Source organism: Eulemur rufifrons, chromosome 7, assembly GCF_041146395.1.
Source record: "Eulemur rufifrons isolate Redbay chromosome 7, OSU_ERuf_1, whole genome shotgun sequence".
Classification (NCBI taxonomy): domain Eukaryota; kingdom Metazoa; phylum Chordata; class Mammalia; order Primates; family Lemuridae; genus Eulemur; species Eulemur rufifrons.
Genome location: NC_090989.1, coordinates 177,463,001 through 177,484,929, shown reverse-complemented (window position 1 = coordinate 177,484,929; position 21,929 = coordinate 177,463,001). Strand labels below are relative to the sequence as shown.

Here is a 21,929-nt window from a genome sequence, read left to right as displayed (position 1 = left end):
AAAAAAAAAAAAAAAAAAGTCCTGGTCTTATAGTTTAAAAATTAGCATTTCCTGCTACCAGTAAGTTCGGATTCGACAAAGATCTTATTCAGGAAGTTGTTGGAAGATTAAAATACTACCACCTATCCTAAAATTAGAGCTTAATTCTTTGCGATGCTTGCTAATGTGTTTGACTTTGAAGCTGCCAGATGTTTTAGTAGCCAAATCGCGGTGGGAAAACTACTTCAACCATGAAGAATCTGAATTGGGAACAATGTATGAACCAGTGAAAAATTCTTTAAAATTGATTTGAATTCTGTAAGGGTCTCATTCTGCAAAGAAGTAAAAAGAGTTTGAGGAAAAGTATTTCTTATTCCACAGTGATGATGATGCTATTAAAAAATCAAATGGTAATTTTATTGAGTGCTGACTCTCTGTGTGTCAGATCTTTCCTGGAGCTAAGTGTGTCTCTCATGGAATAGTTCGTGCTGACAACAACCTTGAGACAGGTGTCTTCATTCTCCTTGTTTTACAAGTCAGAGAACTGAGATGGGTAAAAAGTTTGTTTTCATCACTCATTTTGGGAAAAGGAAGAAAGATAAGAATATATGTACGCCCCTTCTGGCTTCTTTTTAAAGTTAAATTCGCTCTTTCTATTTTAATCTCATCTCACTTCCTCTAGGAGAACATTGGCTCTCCCTGGTTTCAGGTGCCTCCTGTTCTGCTCACAAAGAAATCCCAATCTTCCTTTACACCAGCTTCTGGGATTTTAACATCCAAACACATAAGCTGGGGCTCCTGCTAAGAGGCAGGTTCTGATTCATTTTCTCCAGAGAGGAGCCTGAGATTCTGAATTTCTGAATTTCTCACAAGCTCATGGGCGCTGCTGGTCTGCAGAGCACACTTTGAGTAGCGAGTGTATTTTTGTATTTCACTCCCTCCCAAGGCCACACCTTCCTCCCCTTCACGGTATTGCCACGTCTCTCTCTTACCCTTTAATACTAGTCAGCTTGAAGGATCCCTGCTTTCTCTTCTTACTGTCTGCACCGCAGCCTGGCTTCTTCCCCCAGCTCTCATGAAGGTCTCTGGCAGAGGACGCTCGGGGCCTCTCTGCCATCAGGTCCAGCAAGGACTGTCAGTTCTTACCCTACCCTCTGTCCTCTGGGACATGGGCCCAGACACCCGCTCCCATCGGAAAATGACCACTCTCGTTCATGCACTAGGTAATCTCGTGGCTTTGGCAGTGCCCAAATTATAATACCATGCCTCTCCTACAGAACCCATATCTGTGTTTCCACCTGTCTCTGGGACATCTCTGCTCAACATCTCTGCTCAGATGTTAATGACCTCAAACCTAAGGGTATATAAATCCAGACTCTGCTGTCTTTCTCTCCTCCTCCTCCTCTTTACCTTTCCTGCCTTCCTTTATGTGGGACACCTTGGAGATGCTCTAGACTCTCCTTCTTACCAACCTGTCAGTTTCTGCCAGTTCTAACTTCAAATTGTTAATATCTCTCCTATCATCCCCTCCTCCGAGTATCTAGCCCACACCTCCCCCATCTCCATTGCCAGGGCTGTCACACCCCCTTTCTATTGCCTGCCTCCCTCCATTTCCTCCTTCCGCCAATCCTTTCTGCAAGCATTGGAATTTTCCTAAAACCCTGATTTGATACATCTTTTCCTTATGAGAAAAGTTTTGATGGCTCCTAGTGGAGAATGTGGTTCCAGTTACTTTGCCTCGGCTCCAGGGCCCCTCCGGGTCTCTCCTAGCCCCCGTTTACTGCTCTAGCCTGCTCTCCTCGGCCCAAACCTCACACACCAGCCAGACCGTCTCCCAAATACATCCGGGAAGGTCCTGCTGCCACGCCTTTAGTTCCCCGTCCCCTCCGTCGGGGCTACCCTTTCTAGTCTTGTCAGTTAAACCCAACTCATCTGTTCACTGATTGGGTTGCATTTGTCATTTGTAGATTTCACATCATCTACCTCACTTTATAGCATATGTAATAGCATATTAATTTGCGTCACCTCCTTACTTATCTTTTAGAGAATAGGTATATATTTGCTTAATGACGTGGCAGCTTCTTTCCCCAGACAAGAGAGACAGTGGCAGGAAATTTGAAATAGCATTGTGATGGCATCTGGGGAACGCAAAAATAAATTTCCCCTCCTCTGTAAACATGTCAACATTTGTGAACCCAGGCACATTCAAGAAGGAACATCTCTGTGCTTTCTTAGATTGCTTCAAATGAAGCTCTTCCCTTAATCCTCGTAGATTTTTCTTGGTGACATTCTCTTCTTCTGAGGGCTTTGATCAGCCCCTCACATGCCTGGTATCTCTGTGACAAGCACAGTAATCTTTTCTTCTTTAGTAGACATCCTCTGAAATAGAAAGTTTCATCTTCTACTCTGGATTGTAAAGCGAAGGCAAGATGTGCATGTTTGTTCTCCTCTGTTCTCTAGTGCAGTAGAGCTTAATTTACTATAAAGTAAGTGCTGTCAAAAGCAATTCCCTAAGCGCTGTGGTGTCCGAAGAAAAATCAGGCACGTGTATTGATGAAAGCTGGAGAGCAGTGCTTGCTTTGGATTGACCCAGAGCATAGAGGATAGCTTTTGAATCTGCCCTGCAGGTTGTGGTCTGTCCTCAGAGACAATGCAAGTTCAAGACCCCATAAATGCTATGTCACTCTAGAATGGTGTCTTGTGGCAACACAGGATTCTTTCCTTTTGTTGTTGAGGGAGTGTCCAGATCAGCCCTATGGGTATCCTAGGGCACTGCCCCACTCCTTGGAGTGTGTTTGGGTATTTAATGGAATTCACTCAGGGAAATCTCGAGATAGAGAAGAGCTTTCTCTTAGTACATCACATGGGCACTGAATTGCCACCTTTGGGGTTACATGATGTTTTAAAAAATGGAGTTGAAGACTGTCAGAGATTTTAAAAACCCAAAAGATTTAAGGAGCCAGGTAGTAAATGTGTGATTTGGCCATTCTATGACAGCCTAGATGACTGTGATGGTCACTGTGGACAAATCAGAGCAGGTATGTCCATCTAAAGTTGTTCATTAATTTTTTTTAAAGAAGATAAAGAGTTGAGACTCTCCAGTGGATTTGTCTCCATTGAGTTCCAGCTATATCTCCTTTTCTTGTGGCTTTCCTCTAATGGTGGATCCAGGGTTCTGGGGCCCTGTGTTACATATCAAAATGTGTTTTCTCTCAGAAGCAGAGTTGTAACAATCTAATGAACTAGATTTGCGATGGTATTATAATTGCTCTAGAAATAAATTATGAATTCAACACAATTAAGTAGACACAGTTCTGCGAAAAATGAACTTGAGAAGTGAGTGGCTAGCCCTTCCATGCTTCCATCCCATAACTGCATCAGACATGACTAATCAAACACCACATTCTTATCCTCAGAATGCACCCATGGCTTCAAAGTCTTCTCAGTGTTTCACTCCAGGCAGCACTGTCAGCCAATGAGAGATGTCCTTAATATTGAAAAACTGCTTGCCATCCTTGCATAATAGAAAGGATACTAGGCTGGGATTTAAGACATCCATGTTTACTCCTGGTGCTACCACTAGCTAGCTTTGTGTATGTATGGTGGGTAGTGATTTTTGTTTCTGTTGAGTTTGTTGTTGTTGTTGTTGTTGTTTGGTCTTTTTCACTCTTCTGGGCCTTGCTCTTCTCCTTTATAAAATGATTGGATAATCTATGATGTCACTTTACACTTTTAAAATTACACTCTAAGTTTACTGAATAACTGTTCCTAAATTTGAATATTTTATCCCATTTTATCAAGGGCAGGATATAGGAGTAAGAGTTTTGCTCCTCGTGAACTCAGTGAGTGTCCACGCCTCCAGCTCTTTGTCTTGTGGGAGATAGAATCCTATCCTTAAACTTTTTATTAAGTTTAATAAATTATGTTCTCTCCATTCATTGTTATTGTAAAGTAAGGAGAGAAGATTATTTTCTGAAGTGATAAACTCCTGGATGGGCACTCTGATTTGTTTGCCTTCTGGGACCTCCAGTCACCATACATAGTCTTCATGTCAGAGGGCCCAGAGCCCCTCAGGAATCCTTAAAGAACAAGAAATCTGTGTGCGTAGTGGGGAGAGATCAAGTATTGGCATCTGGACAGGCTGGTGCCAAATCCCAGTTCTGCCATTTACTAGACTGTCATGGCCTTGGGCGAGTCACTTACTCAAGCCCTAATTCCCTGGCTATAAATTAAGAATGAGACTGGACATGGTGGCTCATGCCTGTAATCCTAGCACTTTGGGGAGGCTGAGGTGGGAGGATTGCTTGAGCTCAGGAATTCGAGACAAGCCTGAGCAAGAGCGAGACTGCATCTCTACTAAAAATAGAAAAAGTTAGCTGCAACTAAAAACAGAAAAAAATTATCCAGGCATGGCAGTGCGCATCTATAGTTCCAGCTACTCAGGAGGCTGAGGCAGGAGGATCACTTGAGCTGAGAAGTTTGAGGTTGCTGTGAGCTAGGCTGATGCCATGGCACTCTAGCCCAGCAACAGGGTAAAACTCTCTCAAAAAAATAAAAATAAAAAACTTAAAAAAAATAGTATGAGTATATAATTCTTAGGATGATTGGCATTAAATGAGATAGTGTATGTAAATAAGCCCTCAGTGACCCTAAGAAAGTAAAATATAGAAGCTGCTTGTCCTCTTATTTTGACGGGAGAGAAAATGTTGTGGAACATGGTAAGAAAGCAACATGATTACAAGGGACACTGACCACCAGGTGCATGGTAGCAGGGCTTGGGGAAGGACACTGTTTCTGTAGACTGATGTGTCATCTGGTTAGGCTGTTGTTAGGCTGCTGTGCTGGATGCTGGGGATATAGAATCGATTAAGGAAAAGTCCCCACTTCTAAGGAGCACACAGTGTAGTAGGGAGAGAAGTGGGAATATCAACTCTCCTTCTCAGAGAGTCGGCACTGCTACAGAAGCCAGCATACATATGGGTGAGGAGTAGGAAGGAGGGCCGGGGAAGAACTCTCTAAATCAGGCTTGAAAAGCTGGCTAGACAGTATGTCCAGGAAAGAGCAGGCTAGAGTATGTAGTTGGCATGGTTTAGAGGAGAGCTAGATGAAGAAGTCAGAACTGGGAAGCCTTTCCAAGCAGAAAGACTCTTTGTGCAGAGGACCAGAGGTTTGAGCCAGCTTGCTGGGATCTTGCACAAAATCCAAGAAATTCTGTTTGAATTTCAGCATAATCAGAATACGGAGGGTCAAGGGAGGTATTAAAACTGGACCATGAAGAGCCTGCCCCAGGTGCTAAGTTCTGAGAGGCTTGAATTCTTCCAGATGTTCTAGTCTGTTGGCCACAGTTTTGACAACGGTGGCTTCAGCTAGGCTGGCCTTCATGCCCCAGTGGTTTTAGAATCCGGGCACTCTCTGACAGGCAGTCACAATGGCCAAGGGCAGATGAGCTTCGGTGAGGAGGAGTATTAGTAGAGTTATTAATAGTTAGACCCTGGCCTCAGGTCTTGCCCCAAGGATGGTGGCTTGAACATCTCTGTAATTGGATTGCCCCCAATAAAATCACATTACAAACAAAAGGGTTTATTGGAACACCTGGTGCCTGCATCTGTATTGGGAATTATATTCCAGTGCACTACACTGTCCCCTGCACCTAACCTAATTTTCTTTCCTTCCCCTCCTTATCCATCCCTCCCAACTCAGCTACACCTCTAGTTCTGCCAGATAATACCACCTATAGCCATGTATGAATCGTGTTAATCTTTCTCATTGAATACATGAGCCCCCACCACATTTGCAAAGACTGAATTGAGCTTCTCCCATAAAGAATGGAGAACATAGGCCTGGGTGGGGTAGGGCGGGGGGACAAGATTTCTATGGGTTGCTCCATCCAATTATGCTGTTTGAAGAGCCTAAACCAAGGGAAAGGGGAAAGGCTTGGGCCTGCTGGTTGGAGCTTTTGTTTCAAAGACCATTTCGAAGCACTCCCTGGTGGCCGCACACATTGTGATCAGCTTCTCAGGTTGAGCCTACACATCAGTTGTGGGTTTGATCAGTTTCAACAGGTACCTGGCCTGGACTTCAGTGGGCTGGTGGATGACTCTCCTTTGGTGTTCTTGAAGAGTTATTGAACAGGGCCATGCAGTGGACTAACAGTGTGCTTTGGGAAAGCACACGCTAGCAAGAAGGAGCCCATCCACACAGGAGAAACCCCCGTGGTCAGGTTCTGTTAATTGCTCGCTTTACAACTTGAAAACACTGATGAACAGGAGAAATTAAAGTTTTCTTCCTTCGAGACGGAAAGAGCATGAATGCTTGGAGTAGTGGTTTTATTTGAAATTGCCGCATTGTTCTGATGTATGATGGTGGTATCATTAAAAAATGAGATCTTAAAAAGTCAGGACCTTTTTCAAGCTGCCAGAGCTCAAAGGAGCAGAGAATTCTTGAAGGTAGAATAGGATTCAGACCACATGTCTTTTCCTAACCCACAAATATGCATAAGTCTTGATAGTGAACAGATGTTCATTCAGTGGCGAGTTATTTAATATATAGAATCTAAGGTTCTGCTCCAAGAATAAAGGCTATATGTTGATTTAATCAATTCTGTAACACTTAAACATTATCAGCATGCAGTTTCTGTTAATCCTTATTCACCTTATAAGGGTTATAACCCCACCCAAATATACTGAAGAAAAAAAGCAACACGGGTCAGGGGGCTGGACCTTTTCTTTGACTATTTAAAATTCTGCAACTACTACTGAGCCCAGTAACAGAAATTCTTAAGTCGCAGTTTCTGTGTAGGTTCAGGATTTGGCCAGAGTAATGCACATTCACCCTTTTATGCTTTGATTTCATCTCAAAGATAGCTGTGTTTTAGGGACTCACAAGTTCCATATTCTAAATATCATTAATATTCAATTAATAATAAATTCTTACACCAAATAAAAACTTGATGTGTTATGGGCTTTTTTTTTTTTCTAATGAGTCTTTGCTTTCATTATTTTTGAATGTTGGAAAACATTTTTGTACATTAGGAAATACTATCAGCTCAGTCAGCAGCCCACACCAAGCTAATTTTAATATGAATAATCCAAGACTATGATGATTCCAAGTCTGTGAACAATCCAGAATTATTCACTTTACTTTTAGCATGCATTTTTGTTTATTGACGATTGCTTTGTCAGAGAAGGCATGTTGGGTTAAGAATATGCACCTTGGAACCAGAAAGACCTGGAACCTACCTGTTTGTTACTTCCTGGCTGCAGAACAAGGTACTTTCTCTTGCTGAGCCTTGATTTCCTCCTCTGTCAATGGGAACAATAATATTCTTGATAGCTAATGTTTGGTAAATGCTTACTACATGCTAGGCACTGTTCTAAATGCTTTGCATGTTTTTAATCCTCGTCACAACCCCATGAAGTGTGCCTAGGAATAATAATGATGGTGCCTACCAGATAGGGTGTGACATTATTAAGTGAGATAGTTCATGAAAAATATTTCATATGTTGTCTGGTACATTATAAGTACTCAATAGATATGTGGTGTCAATGGTAGTTGTGATAGTTATTGATAGCTTTGTAACAAATTGCCCCAAAATCTAGTGCTTTAAAAACAAAAACTAATGATCTCACACAGTTTCTAAAGGTCAGAAATCTGGGGGAATCTTAGCTGGGTGGTTCTGGTTCAAGGTCTCTCATGAGGTTGCCGCCAAGCTGTTGACCAGGACTGCAGTCAGCTGAGGGTCAGCTTCCATGATGATTCCCTCACCGGGCTGTTGTCAGACCTCAGGTCCTTGCTGGCCGTTGGCAGGAGGCCTCAGTTCCTCACCACAGGGGTGTCTTCCGGGGGCTATTCAAGGCATGCCAACTGGCTTCCCCCAGAGCAAATCAGAGAGAGAGAGAGAGACAAAACAGGAACAAGCAAAAGATGGAAGATGCAGTATCTCCTATAACCTAACCTTGGAAGTGACATACTATCACTCCTGCCATCTTCTGTTGGTCACACAGAACAACCTTGGGACAGCGTGGGAGCACACTATCCAAGGGTGTGTATACTAGGAGGCAGGGGTCATTGAAGACAATCTTGGGGGCTGATTGCCACAGTGGTATTTGTGTACTCTAGTTCTAAGGTTGTTAAATCACATTCCAAACCACGAAAGTGAGAATCTGACCAAGAAACTTTCCTTGGAATTAAGGATTTTGCACCAGAAGCCTGTCAGCCTGAGCAATCAGTATATGGTGTGTTTTGTAAGTTAAGTAAAACTGGCATAAGTGTTTGAAGGGTATTTTCTGTGACTTTTTATTTGCATACCCAGAGATGGTGCCACGCTCTTGTATTTGCCTCTCTGCTGTGTGTTCAGCCCAGCTTTTATTTTAATATTCTGGTGCATATTTTTTGATCTTCCTTCACTGTGAGCACGGCTCATCTTACAGTCATTCTAAAAGTATCTAGCAACCCCTAGCTAAAAGTTCATTTCATTACAAACTGGCTGAAGGCAGTGAATTTATATTCAATCACCAGTCTGAGTGTTTTCCCCCAATTTTCTGGGGATGGATTCACTGCAATATTCCCTTAAATGGATTTTTTGGCCTTTCTCTCAGGCCTACGTTTGACATTTTCTCAAGAATGTTTATTTTTTAATTTATAACTTTGAGAGGTTTATTTTATGAGATGGGCTTTATGCAACAAAACATAATGGGTTCAGAGGAAGGGGGAACCCTGTGAATTTGAAATTGACTGCCATGAGGAGGAATTATTCATTTCATTTGTGGGAGAAAAATGACAGCCAACATGAAAGTAGAAAGGTTTCAGGTCTCAATTCACAGATGAACAAATCGCCTTTCATAAGTCAGCACGCTTGGTGTTTTGTATTTGCCGTAAATATCTATCTGTGAGGCTTTTGGAGGGACGTGATTAGGGTGTGATCCCTCAGTGGAGGGTTTTGTCACAGGGTCCGCTCGGTGAAAGGGGCCTTTTGAATTAAAACAGACGAAAATGAAGGCTCTTGCCTCGTCTGAACATCAGAGCTTGGAATGAGACGGGTCTGTCTTTATTCCTTTCTTCTTTCTAGGGCCGGTGGTCCCTTCTGTTTTTCAAAAAGAAGATGCTTGGATACTTGATGCCTGGGCTTGCTCATTCTAATAATATCATGGTGAAATACTAATTTATCTAAGTGCTGGAAGCTTTAATAACCGTTCTGCCTGACTCTTTGAGCAGAAAGGACTGTAGAAAAACTACTGTGCCACCATTTTCACCCTAACGCCCCACACCACTCCATTAATTTCCAGGCATCGCCCTTCATTAGCGACCCCGGGGCTGACGCGGGGTCACGAACCGCACCATCTACCCCTTGGTTCATTTCACAGCTTGCTCCCTTCTTAATACCTTACGGCTCATTTTCCCCCTTCACTTGGCAAAGGGGACCTTTCCCAGGGCCTGAAATGGATGGGGTCCCTGCTGGTCCTCTTTTGTTGAATGCCTCCCTATTCTCCGAGCTTAAGTGTACACTGTCGCCATAACAGGAGCATTTGCTCTGCACATTTACCATCAATGAAGTTTAGATTGCAAGGAAATTACGGACTTGCAGTGTTAACACAGGCCTCCTCGTTACCAAGTCAGTTTTTAAGTGGAAATGAAACACAAGAGGATGATCTTATTATTCAGTAAATTTTCTCCACTATGTAAACCCCATGGTGGAAGATGGTATTTGGTGAGTTTAATCTGCTCTGCCTTTTTAAATAAATAACGTAATTATGAGATGTGATTATATTTGTTCATTGAACACCATTGGTAGCAGTTTGCTTTAGAAATACTGCGTGTGTAAAATAAACTTCCTAAGCTGAGTGAGGCAAGGAGAAGGGCACACCTGCTAAGCGCTGGGATTTTCCCCATCTGTCTGGGCCATTAGCCATGTTACCTTTGACCTTTGTCTTTGGTGATTGACAGGTGAAGACCATTGCTACCTCTGAAAGTGCCCACCAAGGTGGCAGTGGGAGCAGAATTAAAGTATGTTTTCCCTTAAAGGGAATAATAGTTGCATACAGGAGTAATTTAGAAACATTGATGGCATCATGGTTATTAACATGGACTCTAGTGCCAGGGAGGTTTGGGTTTGAATCCTGGCTCTGCCGCTTAAATGTGTGGCAAGTATATTAGTTATTTGTTGCTGTATAATCAATTACCCCAAGGCCTACTGGGTTAAAACAACAACCATTTATTATGTCACACGGTTGCTGAATGTCACGAATCCAGGAGTGGCTCAGTCCCCTGTGGTTTTGTTTCAGGGTCTCCTGTGAAACTGCATTCAGGATGTTGACTGGGGTAGCGGTCCTCTGAGGCTTGGCTGGGGCCAGAGGAGCCACCTTCAGGTTCCCTCCCATGGCTCTGGGCAGGAAGCCTCTGAGCCTCTGTTTTCTCGTCTGCATATTAAGGGAAATAATACTTCAAAGGGTTAGAGTGAAGACTGAATTATTTTAATCAAAGTGCTTAGCACATCACCTGACTCATGATAAGCTCTCCCTTACTATTACTTACCATTTTTATCATCATCCTTGTTGTCATAATCTACCCAGTAATTCCTGTAGTGTTTAAATGGGCCTATATACCTTTGATTCCTGTTTTTTCCTCTCCGCCACCAACAGTCCTCCCATTCCCTTGAATTCCACACTCTGTCTTGGCTGCCCACAGTTAGAAGCCATCAGAATGTCAGTGCCCTAAGATAGATGGAGCCCTACTGAGTCTCCCTTGGCTGCCAGAATGTGGAAGGATATGGCTAACGGTGGAATTTGCAGAGAACCTGCACCAAACATTGGCAGTGTCATTAAAGCAAGGAGGAAAAAAAAAAAAATTTCTGCCAGAGAGGTTTGGATCGGAGAACTAATACTAGAGTTTGAGAAAAGGAAGCAAAGGGCAAAGGGAAAAAAGTGACAGTGGAAGGTTGTAGAACATGGTCTCTCTTACTAAGTGGAGAGCATCTCCATCCATTACACCCCTTTCAGGGGCTGATGAGATCTTTGGACCGTCTTCCTGGAACAAGGCTCATGTGTACACATCCAAGTTTGCCTAGAATTTTGAGAGATCACCAGATCACCATCTGCTCCAGGTAAATCAACCCAATCTGTATAAAAATAGCAAGAATGCAGTAAAGGCCAACATATTATGTCATGTGTTAATGCATATTTTTATTGGAAAGTTGAATAGCAATTTGGTGTTCCTCTGTATATACCAAACAATCATTTATACGCCCACAAATATTAGACTTTTGGTGTTTTTGACAATTCACTGGCTATTCCAGCTTTCTGAATGATACCAGCTACCCATAATTTGTTTTTCTCAGCCATGATGTAATCATTAAGTTGCCGTAATGAAGATTGAAGGTTTAATAATGGAAAGTGTTACAAATTTCAATTTAATCATTCCTAAATTGATTAGCTACTTTCTCCAAATGCCTGGCCACGGAAAAACAGAGGGCTAAGAGAGACAAAGTGCTGCGGTCCGAGTTTGATAAATGGTGCTTTGGTGCAGCTGTAATTGAGTTATTGAATTTACTCATCTTCCAAATGATGTTTGCATTGTCTCAGCCATATGTGTTGAGGGCCAGAGAAAGGTCATTAGAAGCTTCAGACCGAGGGCATGTATAGGTTACAGCGGTTTTGAGCAGCGACACTGCGGTTAGTCAATTAACAGAAACACCCAGCAAGGTGTCCAGTAGCCTCCTGCCACCGAATGGTCAGTGGCGAAATCCCAAAGGCCTGTTTAAAAGAGTCTGAAGTTTATGTAAGTAAATGTCTACTCTTGGCCTAGGGCTATTTAGCCCCTGACAAATGATGTGGTGGAGCCCCTGCAGGCAGATTGGAAGGAAAGGACACCTATAAACAAATCCAGCCTGGCAGCTCTAACAAAGCTGGGGCTGAAATAATTAAATAACAGCACCGGTCTAGCTCACCAAGGCGCGGAGCGGTGCGTTGTTTTCTGCATTGCTTCACTAATGCCGGATATGAACTTTTTAACTTTCACATAGATTTTTCTCCACAACTGCATCTGAAAGATGTGTTACACTGCAGTGTGAGAAATTTTTTTGAAAAGTCTTTGTTGGTGGTTTTTTTTCCCCCCATAGCCCACAAACTTATCCCTATCTTTACCCACGTGCCAGGTGAGTGTGACATTAATGCCACTTGTGTTTTAGTGTTTACTAAATAGTCTTCCTTTTTTTCCTATTTATATAGTTGTCCCATGGTACAATTTTAATCTAAGATGGAATTTTTACAAATCCGTGAGAATTCGTGTGAGTAAACATTGTAAACCTAAGTGGCTAAAGCCAAGAGGCCGTTTTGCCTGTGACCTAGGGAAGACAAGCCTTGAGGATGTGGACTGAGAGGTCAGGAGCGGGGAGAGGCCAGTGACAGAGAGCGAGGGCGTCCGAGCCCTCCTTGCTGACTGGGCCCAGCTGGCACGGATGAGGTATCGGCAAGGACGGGCACTGTGCCAAAACATTCATGTGGCAGACACCACTCAATTGACGAGCCACCTCAGAAAACTCACTTTATACTCAGAAAACACAAATACTCTAGAAACCCCCGGATTAATTTGTTACGTAGACACTATGTGGATTTTTTTTTTTTTTTTTTTTTTTAGGGCTGCAGTAACAAAGCACCACAAACTGGGTAGCCGAAAAGAGAGGAATGTATTGTGTCAAGGTTCTGAAGGTTAGAAGTCCAACATCAGGGCGTTGTCAGGGCCGTGGTCCCTCTCACAACTCTAGGGGAATCTTCTCTTGCCTCTTCCCAGCTGGCAACCTTTGGCGTTCCTTGGCCTGAAGATGCATCTCTCTAATCCCCTGACTTCGCATGGCATTCTCTGCGTCTCTTCACATAGTCTTTCCTCTGTGTGCCTGTCTCTGGTCTAAACATCCCATTTTTGTAAGGACACAGGCCATGTTGGAGTAGGATTCACCCTAACGACCTCGTTTGTATTTGATTGCCTCTGTAAACATCCTGTTTCCAAATGAGATCATATTCTGAGGTACCTGCAATACAGACTTTAACATATCTTTTGGTTGGTGGGGGATGAGAGAGACACATTTCAACACATTACAGACACTAAGTTTAAAGATTGCAAAACAGAGTCCAAATTCTTTCTTTTTATTGCCTAAGTCAATTTGCAGTGCATTTCTCCCAGATATTTCACTGTAGTTTAATTTTCCGGATGTTTAAAGGGAAAAGAAAGAATAGCAGGTACTAAAAGTGGATCCCAAAAATGTCAGTTTGGGACTAGTTTGTTTGGAGGATTGACTCAGTGGGTCATTGGGTCCTGAGTTTAGGCTTGAGCCAACCATTTCAGATGGCTTCAGCTCTAGGCTATGGATTTCACTCTAACCCGGCTGGCTTCTCTGCATGTGTGTGCATTGTTTCTAGAAAGACTCGTCAAAGAGCATATGCGTGTCTCCCTCTCATTCAGGAACGGCATCCGAGCATGTGGTGGGCAGTGGGTGGGATGGGAGACCATAGGCTTTGGGAGAGGTACAGCCCTAGATTCAAATCCTGCTACCACCTCTTACTAGCTAAGTGACCTTGATCATGTTACGTAGCTTCCCTGAGCCTTTGTTTCTCTTCCATAAAAACTAGAGGATAAAGCTCGAATAAGATGGTAAGAACAAAGTACTTAGCACATAGCACAGGCTTCATAAAAAGTTAGTTCCTCAAGTAACCCATCCTTTATATCGTCCCGGAGCATGCTGGTATAATTTTAATATGATTAACATCATACTTCATACTTTAAAAAGCAATTCCACTTACTACATTTAATTTATATTTATTGATTGAGGGACACTTTTAAAAATATAAAAAGCCTTTTTTTAAATTATTCACAACTGGTGGCCATAACAATGAATCTTTCTATGCTCAATATTTTAATTAATTTTTTTTAGCCAACAGCCACCGTTAGTAATCTCAAAGCTGATATCATACCCCAATGTAGTGGTTCTCACCTGAAGGCAACTTTGTCCCCAAGGGACATGTGACAATGTCTGGAGACATTTTTGGTTGACACAACTGGGGAGGGGGGACAGTTGGTACCTGTCTAGTCAGGTATAGACCAGGGCTACTGCTGAACATCCTATAATGCACAGCACATTGAACTACCCTCCTTTCAATATAGACTTGTTTGGCCCAAGATGTCAGTAGTTCTGAAATTGAGAAACACTGCTTTAAGCTACCAAGATATTTTCATGAGTAAATTCACCTTCAGTCAGTGCATCTGGTGGGAAAATGGGTGCCACGGAAACAGCACTGTTTTTTTTTTTGTTTGTTTGTTTTTTTACTTCCATCCTGCAAAGAAAACTATTTAAATCAGAAATAATATTTTCTAGTGTTATGAAAGAAAAAAAAAACCCTGCAGCGTAAGTCAATAAGCATTTGATGAATACATAGCCTTGGGGTATTGTGCTGTTGATAAATGACAGCTGGGGACAAACCTGGCACTCGGGTCAGGCTTTAAACGTGAAATGGCCGAAGCTCTCGGGCTGGCCGCCACATGCACAGGGACTGTACTCACAGTGAGCGAGCACAGGCACTGTTGAATTGCACTCAGAGCTGGCCAAGGAGTAGAGCCGTCCCCAGGAGCACATCTACTCTGGTGTGATGAAAGACTCCAAGGTCACCATGACTTCAAATGATGCAACCCTCAAACTAACAAAAGGGTGGTGGCTGGAGTCGGTCAGATCTCAATCATGTTAAAGTGGTGAATCCATTTTTTTTTTTTAAATAAAATAGATATTTGGTAGAAAGAGAATGTCTAGTAATAATCACCATAATCATTATAATAGGGGCCAGTAGGAGCCTATTAGGTGTCAGGCCCCAGCCAAAAGTTGATCTGCTGCTGCTTTGATTCTCACAGCAGCTCTTTTGAGGGAGATGCTAATGATCCCACTTCACAAGTGCAGAAACTGAGGCTCTGAGGTTAGGCGACAAGCCCAAGTTTATTCATCTGGTGAGAGGCAGAGGCCGGGTTAAACCCAGGATTGGTGGCTTCACATCTCCAGCGTAACTTCTGGGGCACGTTTGTATCCATAAGCACAAGGACCAGGTTTGGAGGGTGCTCTTAAAAATTAAAGAACACTCCCTGTAGTTGAGTTTATATAAAGCATATTGAGCACCTCTTCTCAATCTGTCCCCACGGTTATTATGCCTCTTACGTATAATCAATCCTGGAAAATTTGATTTCCCTCTTACAGCCCAGAGGATAAGAATAGGTGTTTGCCAAACATCAGGCACTCACATGCCATCTTCACAGTTTTTCCATGGGCATGTACCTCATCACCATCATTTCCAAATGTGTTTTAATTGACTTTAAAAAATCAAGTGACTGTGGAGGAACAGAGGGTGGAGGCACTTAACACAAATTTATTGTGTAGCTCTGGAAGCCAGAGTGAAAATGCATCACTGGACTATGATCAAAGTGTCAGCAGGACTGCATTCTTTCCTGGAGGCTCTAGGAAAAATCCGTTTCTTTGCCTTCTCTACCTTCTAGAGGCTGCCCACGTTCCTTGGCTCATGGCCCCTTCCTCCATCTCCAAAGCCAGCAGAGTTACATCTCTCTGACCCTGCTTTCCTCATCACAGCTTCCTCTGACCCTCCACTCTGCCTTCCTCTTCAACTTGCTTTTTATTGTGGTAAAATGCACATAACATAAAATTGCCATCTCAACCATTTTTAAGTGTACAGGTCAGTAGTGTTAAATATATTCACATTGTTGTACCACCGATCTCCAGAACTTTTTCATCATGCAGAAAATGAAATTCTATACCCAGTAAACAACTCCTGATTCCTTCCTCCTCCCCCTAGCCCCTAGCAACCTGCTACTCTCTGTCTCTATGAATGTGACTACTCTAGGTACCTCATGTAAATACAATCATACAGTACTTGCCTGTTTTTGTGACTGGCTTATTTCACTCGGTATGAGTAACTGTATCTTCAATGAAAATGTCCTCTAACTTCCGAGAATGGAAAATCAGTAATGGTTTTAAATAGAGGGAATAACCATAAAAATGAATAGAGTGAAAAGAGCCCGTTATTAGATGCTAACTGGTTCTCCATGTGACACTTTGAAGTTCTTATCTCCCTTTGAGGTTAGCACCACACTGAGACTCTCATAATCTGGAGGACCGCTAGACATTTGAGAAAGCCACACTCTCTTGCCACGTGATTCAGTGTTGATTCAAGGCCTCTCTGTCCCTGCACTGCTTAAAAACAGCTCAGGTGCTACTGAGAGTGAGCACGTAGAACATCCAGGAAGGAAAGGAGAAATGGGCAGGAACAATGAGCAAGCAAATAATCTAAGTGGAGAAACAAATATTGGTCCTTCAGCATTTGAGCATATGTGTCACTGAGTACACTGAAACAAAAAATTGGCTCTGCCATCCAGCTACTTCCTTCACCTGGGTAGGTTCCAGTTGATTGTCAATTATATATCACCAGGTGGTATTAAAAGGCAGTTTAATTCCCCATGAAAATTAGGACTTAACCTGACTCCTGTGCCTTTACTGCAAGTACATGGGGCTTGGAAGCTGCTCATTAATCCCTTCCTGTAATGCCCTTGAGATCACCAACCTGAAAGTGAATCTCCATTTCCTGTACCGTCTCTGCAGCTGGGGTCAGACGGAACATCAAATGGGGTCTGACGACAGTTCCTAGATTACGGTTGGAGACAATAAACTGTGGGTATCTTAGCAGCAGATCCAGGATAAATTCCTGGGGACCCATTTTTGCCCCTCTTTAGAATCGAACCAAATGTCCTACTGAGGAAGAATGAAATGATGCATCACAAGTGGAAAGGGGACAAAAATACCTGCCCTTCTTTTCCTGGAAAATTTACATACCATCCTGCTTAGTGTTGTATGCACCAGAATCGTCTTTCTTTCATTCCTTTGTTAAAAGAGAATTCAGAGACCTCATTGGGTGTATATGAGGAAGAAGCCCCTCTTGGATGCATATCAAAGCAATTTTACCCTCCTACAAATTCATTCCAGACTTTCTGTGTGTTTAGGGAGGGAGTGAAAATAAACCCAGAATCATCCAGTGTGTCTTTTAGGATTTCTTCTCACACTCATTGTAGACCAGCCCCACCCTAAACTTAACGGACTAAGAATTCTCTCTTGGGCCTGAATCCGTGTGCTCTGAATGCCCTTGGCGTGATCAGCTGTCATCAGTGAAGCACGATGTTCAGGTGAGGTTTTTGTTGCCATCTCATCACCAACTCTCGGACACACATCCACCCTGAGTGTCTAATCTTTTTTTGTTATTAATTGGCTTTTTGTTAAGACCACAGATTTACGGGCCCCCTAAAATAACTCCAGGGGCTTTTCCCTCCTCCTTTTTTTCTCTTTCATAGTCATAGCCAGCAATAACGGCATTTGCTTGGGGAGAGAAAGAACTTTTGCTGGTCATTTCAGATAGGATACCATATGTCAAATTTGTAAAATCTTGTTAACATTGTGTTTTCTTCACTAGAGAATTACCCTCTAGTAGGGAAAATGGAACTGCCAATTACAGCAGGCTCCTGCTGTGAATAAACTGGTGTGATATTCCCAGACATCAGGCTGTGCAAGGAGAGAGCCCCCAATTGCCTTTTCCTTTCTTGCCTGATAGACAAAGCTTTAGCGTAAAGCATAATTAGCCTGACTGACAATCAGGAAAATATAATCTTCAGTATCTGTTTTTATTTTAAGGTCGTCTTGTTTTGGAGGCGTATTCCAAAGCCATTCTGCAGTTCATTCCTCGATGCAAAATTCAATCAATGGCAGGGCCAGAATTTGCTTAAAACATTCAGCGAGTGTTTCAAAAGAAAGATAAATGAATCTACCTTGTGACCAAAGAAACTTATGGTATATCAGACTGTAACTATTAAAAGAGAAGCCATAAATCCCTGTGGCAGTAGAGCTAATAAATTTTTTTTAAGCTAACTCCTTTGGGGGGAATTTGGATCCTACTATAAGTTCTTAATTTTATTGGGGCAGAGATATTGCGAAAAGAAAATCGTTTCTCCAGCACTAAACACAAATAATGTACAACAATAATCGTGACTTCCCCATAGCTGTTTTCCGATCTGCAGACCAGGTTAGCTTCGTCATTACATGATGGTGGGGTCTCGTTCCTCAACGCCTGTCCCTTTAGAGGTTTTCCTTATGAAATTAGAAAGGGATGTTTTGTGCTTTGTTTTGCTTTTTTGTTTTAGGTTTTGGTTTCCAAATCCTCTTCTCAAACTCTGCTGGCTAGAAACAGATAACTCGGTGAATGTTCAGCCCACATCCTCTGCCACCGTTTATGGAAGGCAATTTGTTGTAGAAAGAAGGTGATTGATCTAAGATAAAGGAAGGGGGGATATACAGAAAAAGAGAGGAGACTCAGATTCAAAATGCAAAAGCTAAAATACAGTAGAAGGTTCCCTTCATCATTCATTGAATATTCAGTACCTACTATGTACCAGGCACCAGGTTGGGCTTTAGGGGTGAAGTGGTAGATTTTATACTAACTCTGCCTGTGAATGTTTGCATTCTAGCATGGGGAAGATGCTATGCCAATATAATTAAGACTCATTATATTACAGGTAATTAACCTAGAGAGAACTTACCAACTGAAACTTATGATCAAAGGGAGAGTATTCAGAAATTTAGCAGAACACATGATTGGGGAGATGTTGGTCAAAAGTTATAAAATTTCAGTTAGATGAGAGGAATAAGTTCAAGAGATGTATTGTACAGTAGTCACTGTGATGACTATATAATAATTTGTTTCTGAAAAGTGCTGAGTAAATTTTAAGTGTTGTCACCACAAAACCTAATACTCTCACTACAAAAATGACAACTATGTGAGATAATGCATATGTTAATTAGCTTGATTTAGCCATTTCACCATGTATATATATTTCAAAACTTTATGTTGTATATGATAAATATATATAATTTTGTCTTTAGATTAAGAAACTGTTAGAGCAGAATCTAGGTTCCAGATTTAAAAAAAAGGATACCCTTTTCTAAGTTATAAATCCCCTTATAGTAAATACATTTATATGAAGTTTCCAAATAACGAGGAATATCTGTAATAAGTAGTAACCCGTGGCTGATAAAATGGTTCCTGGTGCTACTATTGTCTCGGGTCATCTAAGGGACAAAAGCCTCTTAATACTGAACAACCAGGCAGCTCCCAAATAGTATGTCATAGAAATAGCATCTTCCATCTGGGAGACAGAGCTCTCTGCTTCATGCATTTGGTGGCCCTTTCCTGCCTGAGTCTGGCAGAGTGAGGATGGGCCCTGCAGAGATCGCAGTGCGGTGAACCCTGGGGGAGCAGGAATTCCACCATCGCTCCCCCAGTTAAGACGACCACCTCTTTTTAAAGCTTGTCTTCTCATGTGTGTGGTGACTTTACTTGCAATGCTAAAACTTTGTTCCTGCATCTCTTTCCTCTTCCTTTCTGTTCATGGTGATTCCAGCAGTAAGTAGTCGGAAAACAAACAGAATGACTGAAAGTGATGGTATATTTAAGGGATCAAGAGCATGAGCTTAGAAAAGCAAGACAGAGGTGGGCGTGAAACCTGACTTGGGCATAATACTTAGTCCCGTTAAGCCTTCCTCTCTCATTTGTCCAAGTGTGGCCAGTAACACTTATGGCATTTGGTGGTTGGGAAAGTTAAATGTGATAATGTGTGCAGAGAGCTTAGAGTGGTCCCTGGTATCTGGTGGTGGCCGCTGACACGATGGCTGTTGTTAACTGAGGGAATGGGGACAAGCCCCTTCGAGCACATGCAGAGAGAGATGCAGAGTCCAAGTAGAAGGCTCAGGTTTATCTCGACGTGACATTCTCACCCAAACTGTTTCAGACTAACTTCTTGCTACCTTATACAATATGAAAAAACTTCTAGACCTTAAATGGGATCAAGTTCCTTTTTAAAGGTTCACAAACCATATAACCTTTTAGTGACAAAATGACGATTTTATACTGCTAGAGCAAAATTACCATTCAGATTGTTCTGGGCAGATTACCCTTCCCTTCCTACTGCAAACCTTCCCAATCAAAAACTCCAGCATAGAGAACACCATCATTGCAAACACGTAATCTATTTGACATCTTGCTTTTCATATAATTGAAAGAACATGTATGCCAATTTATGTGCAAGCAAAAATGATAGACGGTATCGATGCGAACCATGAAAGATGATCTAATTTTTTCTCTCGCTAATGAATATTGAGCAAATGAATAGAGCATTTTCAGGATCAAAGAATATATGAGATTCTGTGTATTTATTTTCTTCATTACTGTAGCCACAATGTCACCCAAGAGTATCTGGGGTATGACAAGCAGACAATTAAAGACAACTCTGTCCGGGCGCTGGCCTTGCCAGAGTGAGTCATGGCCCTTTCTCCGGGCGCCCCATGGCTGAACTCCTGCCCTTGGGGAACCTCAGGCTGTGGACGACTTGGCAGTTGCTGTGACGTGTACTTTTTTATGTACAGGTGACATCTGTGATATGATACATCTGCTCACCACAGAACCACCCAAATGGCGTGGCATATATTGTCTGCAGGTCTCATTTTAAAGGGAAAAATCAATAATCTACATGAAGTTTGTGTTTCATGTCGAGATTATCATAAGAACTTTATTGTTGGAGGGTGGAGACAAGCGGAGATGGTGTCTCTAAGCAAATGAATGAAGCAGACTACCCATTTTTAGCATAAACACATCTGTGATGACCAGTGCCACATACATTCATGACAGGGGTTCCACTAACACAGATCTCTCTGGTGTTTGTTTAATTAAATGGGAGAGGTGTCCAGATGATTCTTTTTAAGGTTTCTGTGGTCTCCAAACTCATGCTACCTCTCCCAAGTTCCTGAATTATCTGCAAAATTGACTGAGTGCTATGAAATGCTAAAAAAAAAAAATAATAAAAACATATACATGTAGCATAGGCCTGACTAATGGTTGGCTCTTTTCACTGAAATAAATGATAGGGTTTAGATTTTCAACCATTTCCCAACATGACAGGATGAGACGCAGTGTTGGTCTCCGCCGATTCATTCATTGTGAGACCAACTGACACACACTATAACGAGTAATAGAGAATATAAAATAAATCCCTGTGCTCCTGCCTAATCCAGAGACAAGACTGAGTTCAGTTCATTTACTGGATGAAAATAAGTACTATTAATCTTAGTTTGTTTCTTTATTCTTGGTCAATTTCTTATTTAAGAAATCTTACTAAGGGTATATTCGTATCCTATTCAGTGCTATCCCTTTGCATTTAGAAATAACAAAATGAAGAAAATGGTTGGGCTGCATTGGCCACGTATCTACTATGTTCCCTGTAGAGAATTTTAAAATTTCTTAATTCATAAGAAACCTGTAGTTTCCAATGGATTGTCAAGATGAATCAGGATTCGAGATTGTTGGCTGTGTCTATTTTGATCTTAATGACCCTGACAGATGAGGGGCCAGTTGGCTGACTGATTGTGTCTGTAGTGACCTTCAGCCATTGGGACGACAAGGAGGCTCCTGCCCGTGGAGGACACGCTCACAAGACAGGCACTAAGGAGCACGGGGGGGATGTTTGCATAGGTCATTACTTGTGGAGTCATCGTCGTCTCACCTATTGATTTTTTTTTTTTTAGTGACAGGATTCTTTTGCTCAGAGTTTTCCCTTCACTGTTAATTCTCAAAATCAACAAACTTTTAGTTGCATAAAACAACAACAACAAAAAAGCCCCTGCAATGTGTGTATGAGAATTCTAACAATAATGGAATCTACTGTCTTCCATAAACATTGTCGTCTACTTATTGCACTCGAAAGGGGATGTGCACCCAGCTTTGGTGGGAAGGCGTCATGCACTTGCCCGGACAGAGGTCTGGGTGTGACCCCTGCCTGACACGGACTGGCTGGGTGAGCTGGGGTGCGTTGCTTGA

General features: G+C 42.2%; 1 protein-coding gene across 2 annotated transcripts in view; it reads left to right on the top strand.

The window, feature by feature from the left end:
* PDZRN3 (PDZ domain containing ring finger 3) overlaps positions 1-21,929 on the top strand; it is a 226,477-nt gene that overhangs the window by 134,283 nt on the left and 70,265 nt on the right. The window contains exon 1 of one of the 2 annotated variants that reach the window (XM_069473821.1): positions 9,499-9,685. The exons of the other annotated variant lie outside the window; for it this stretch is intronic. Within the exon in view, the coding sequence (XP_069329922.1) occupies positions 9,608-9,685 (78 nt within the window). The 5' untranslated portion in view covers positions 9,499-9,607. Of the gene's footprint in view, positions 1-9,498; positions 9,686-21,929 lie in introns of those variants that run through there. 2 annotated transcript variants of the gene reach the window in all.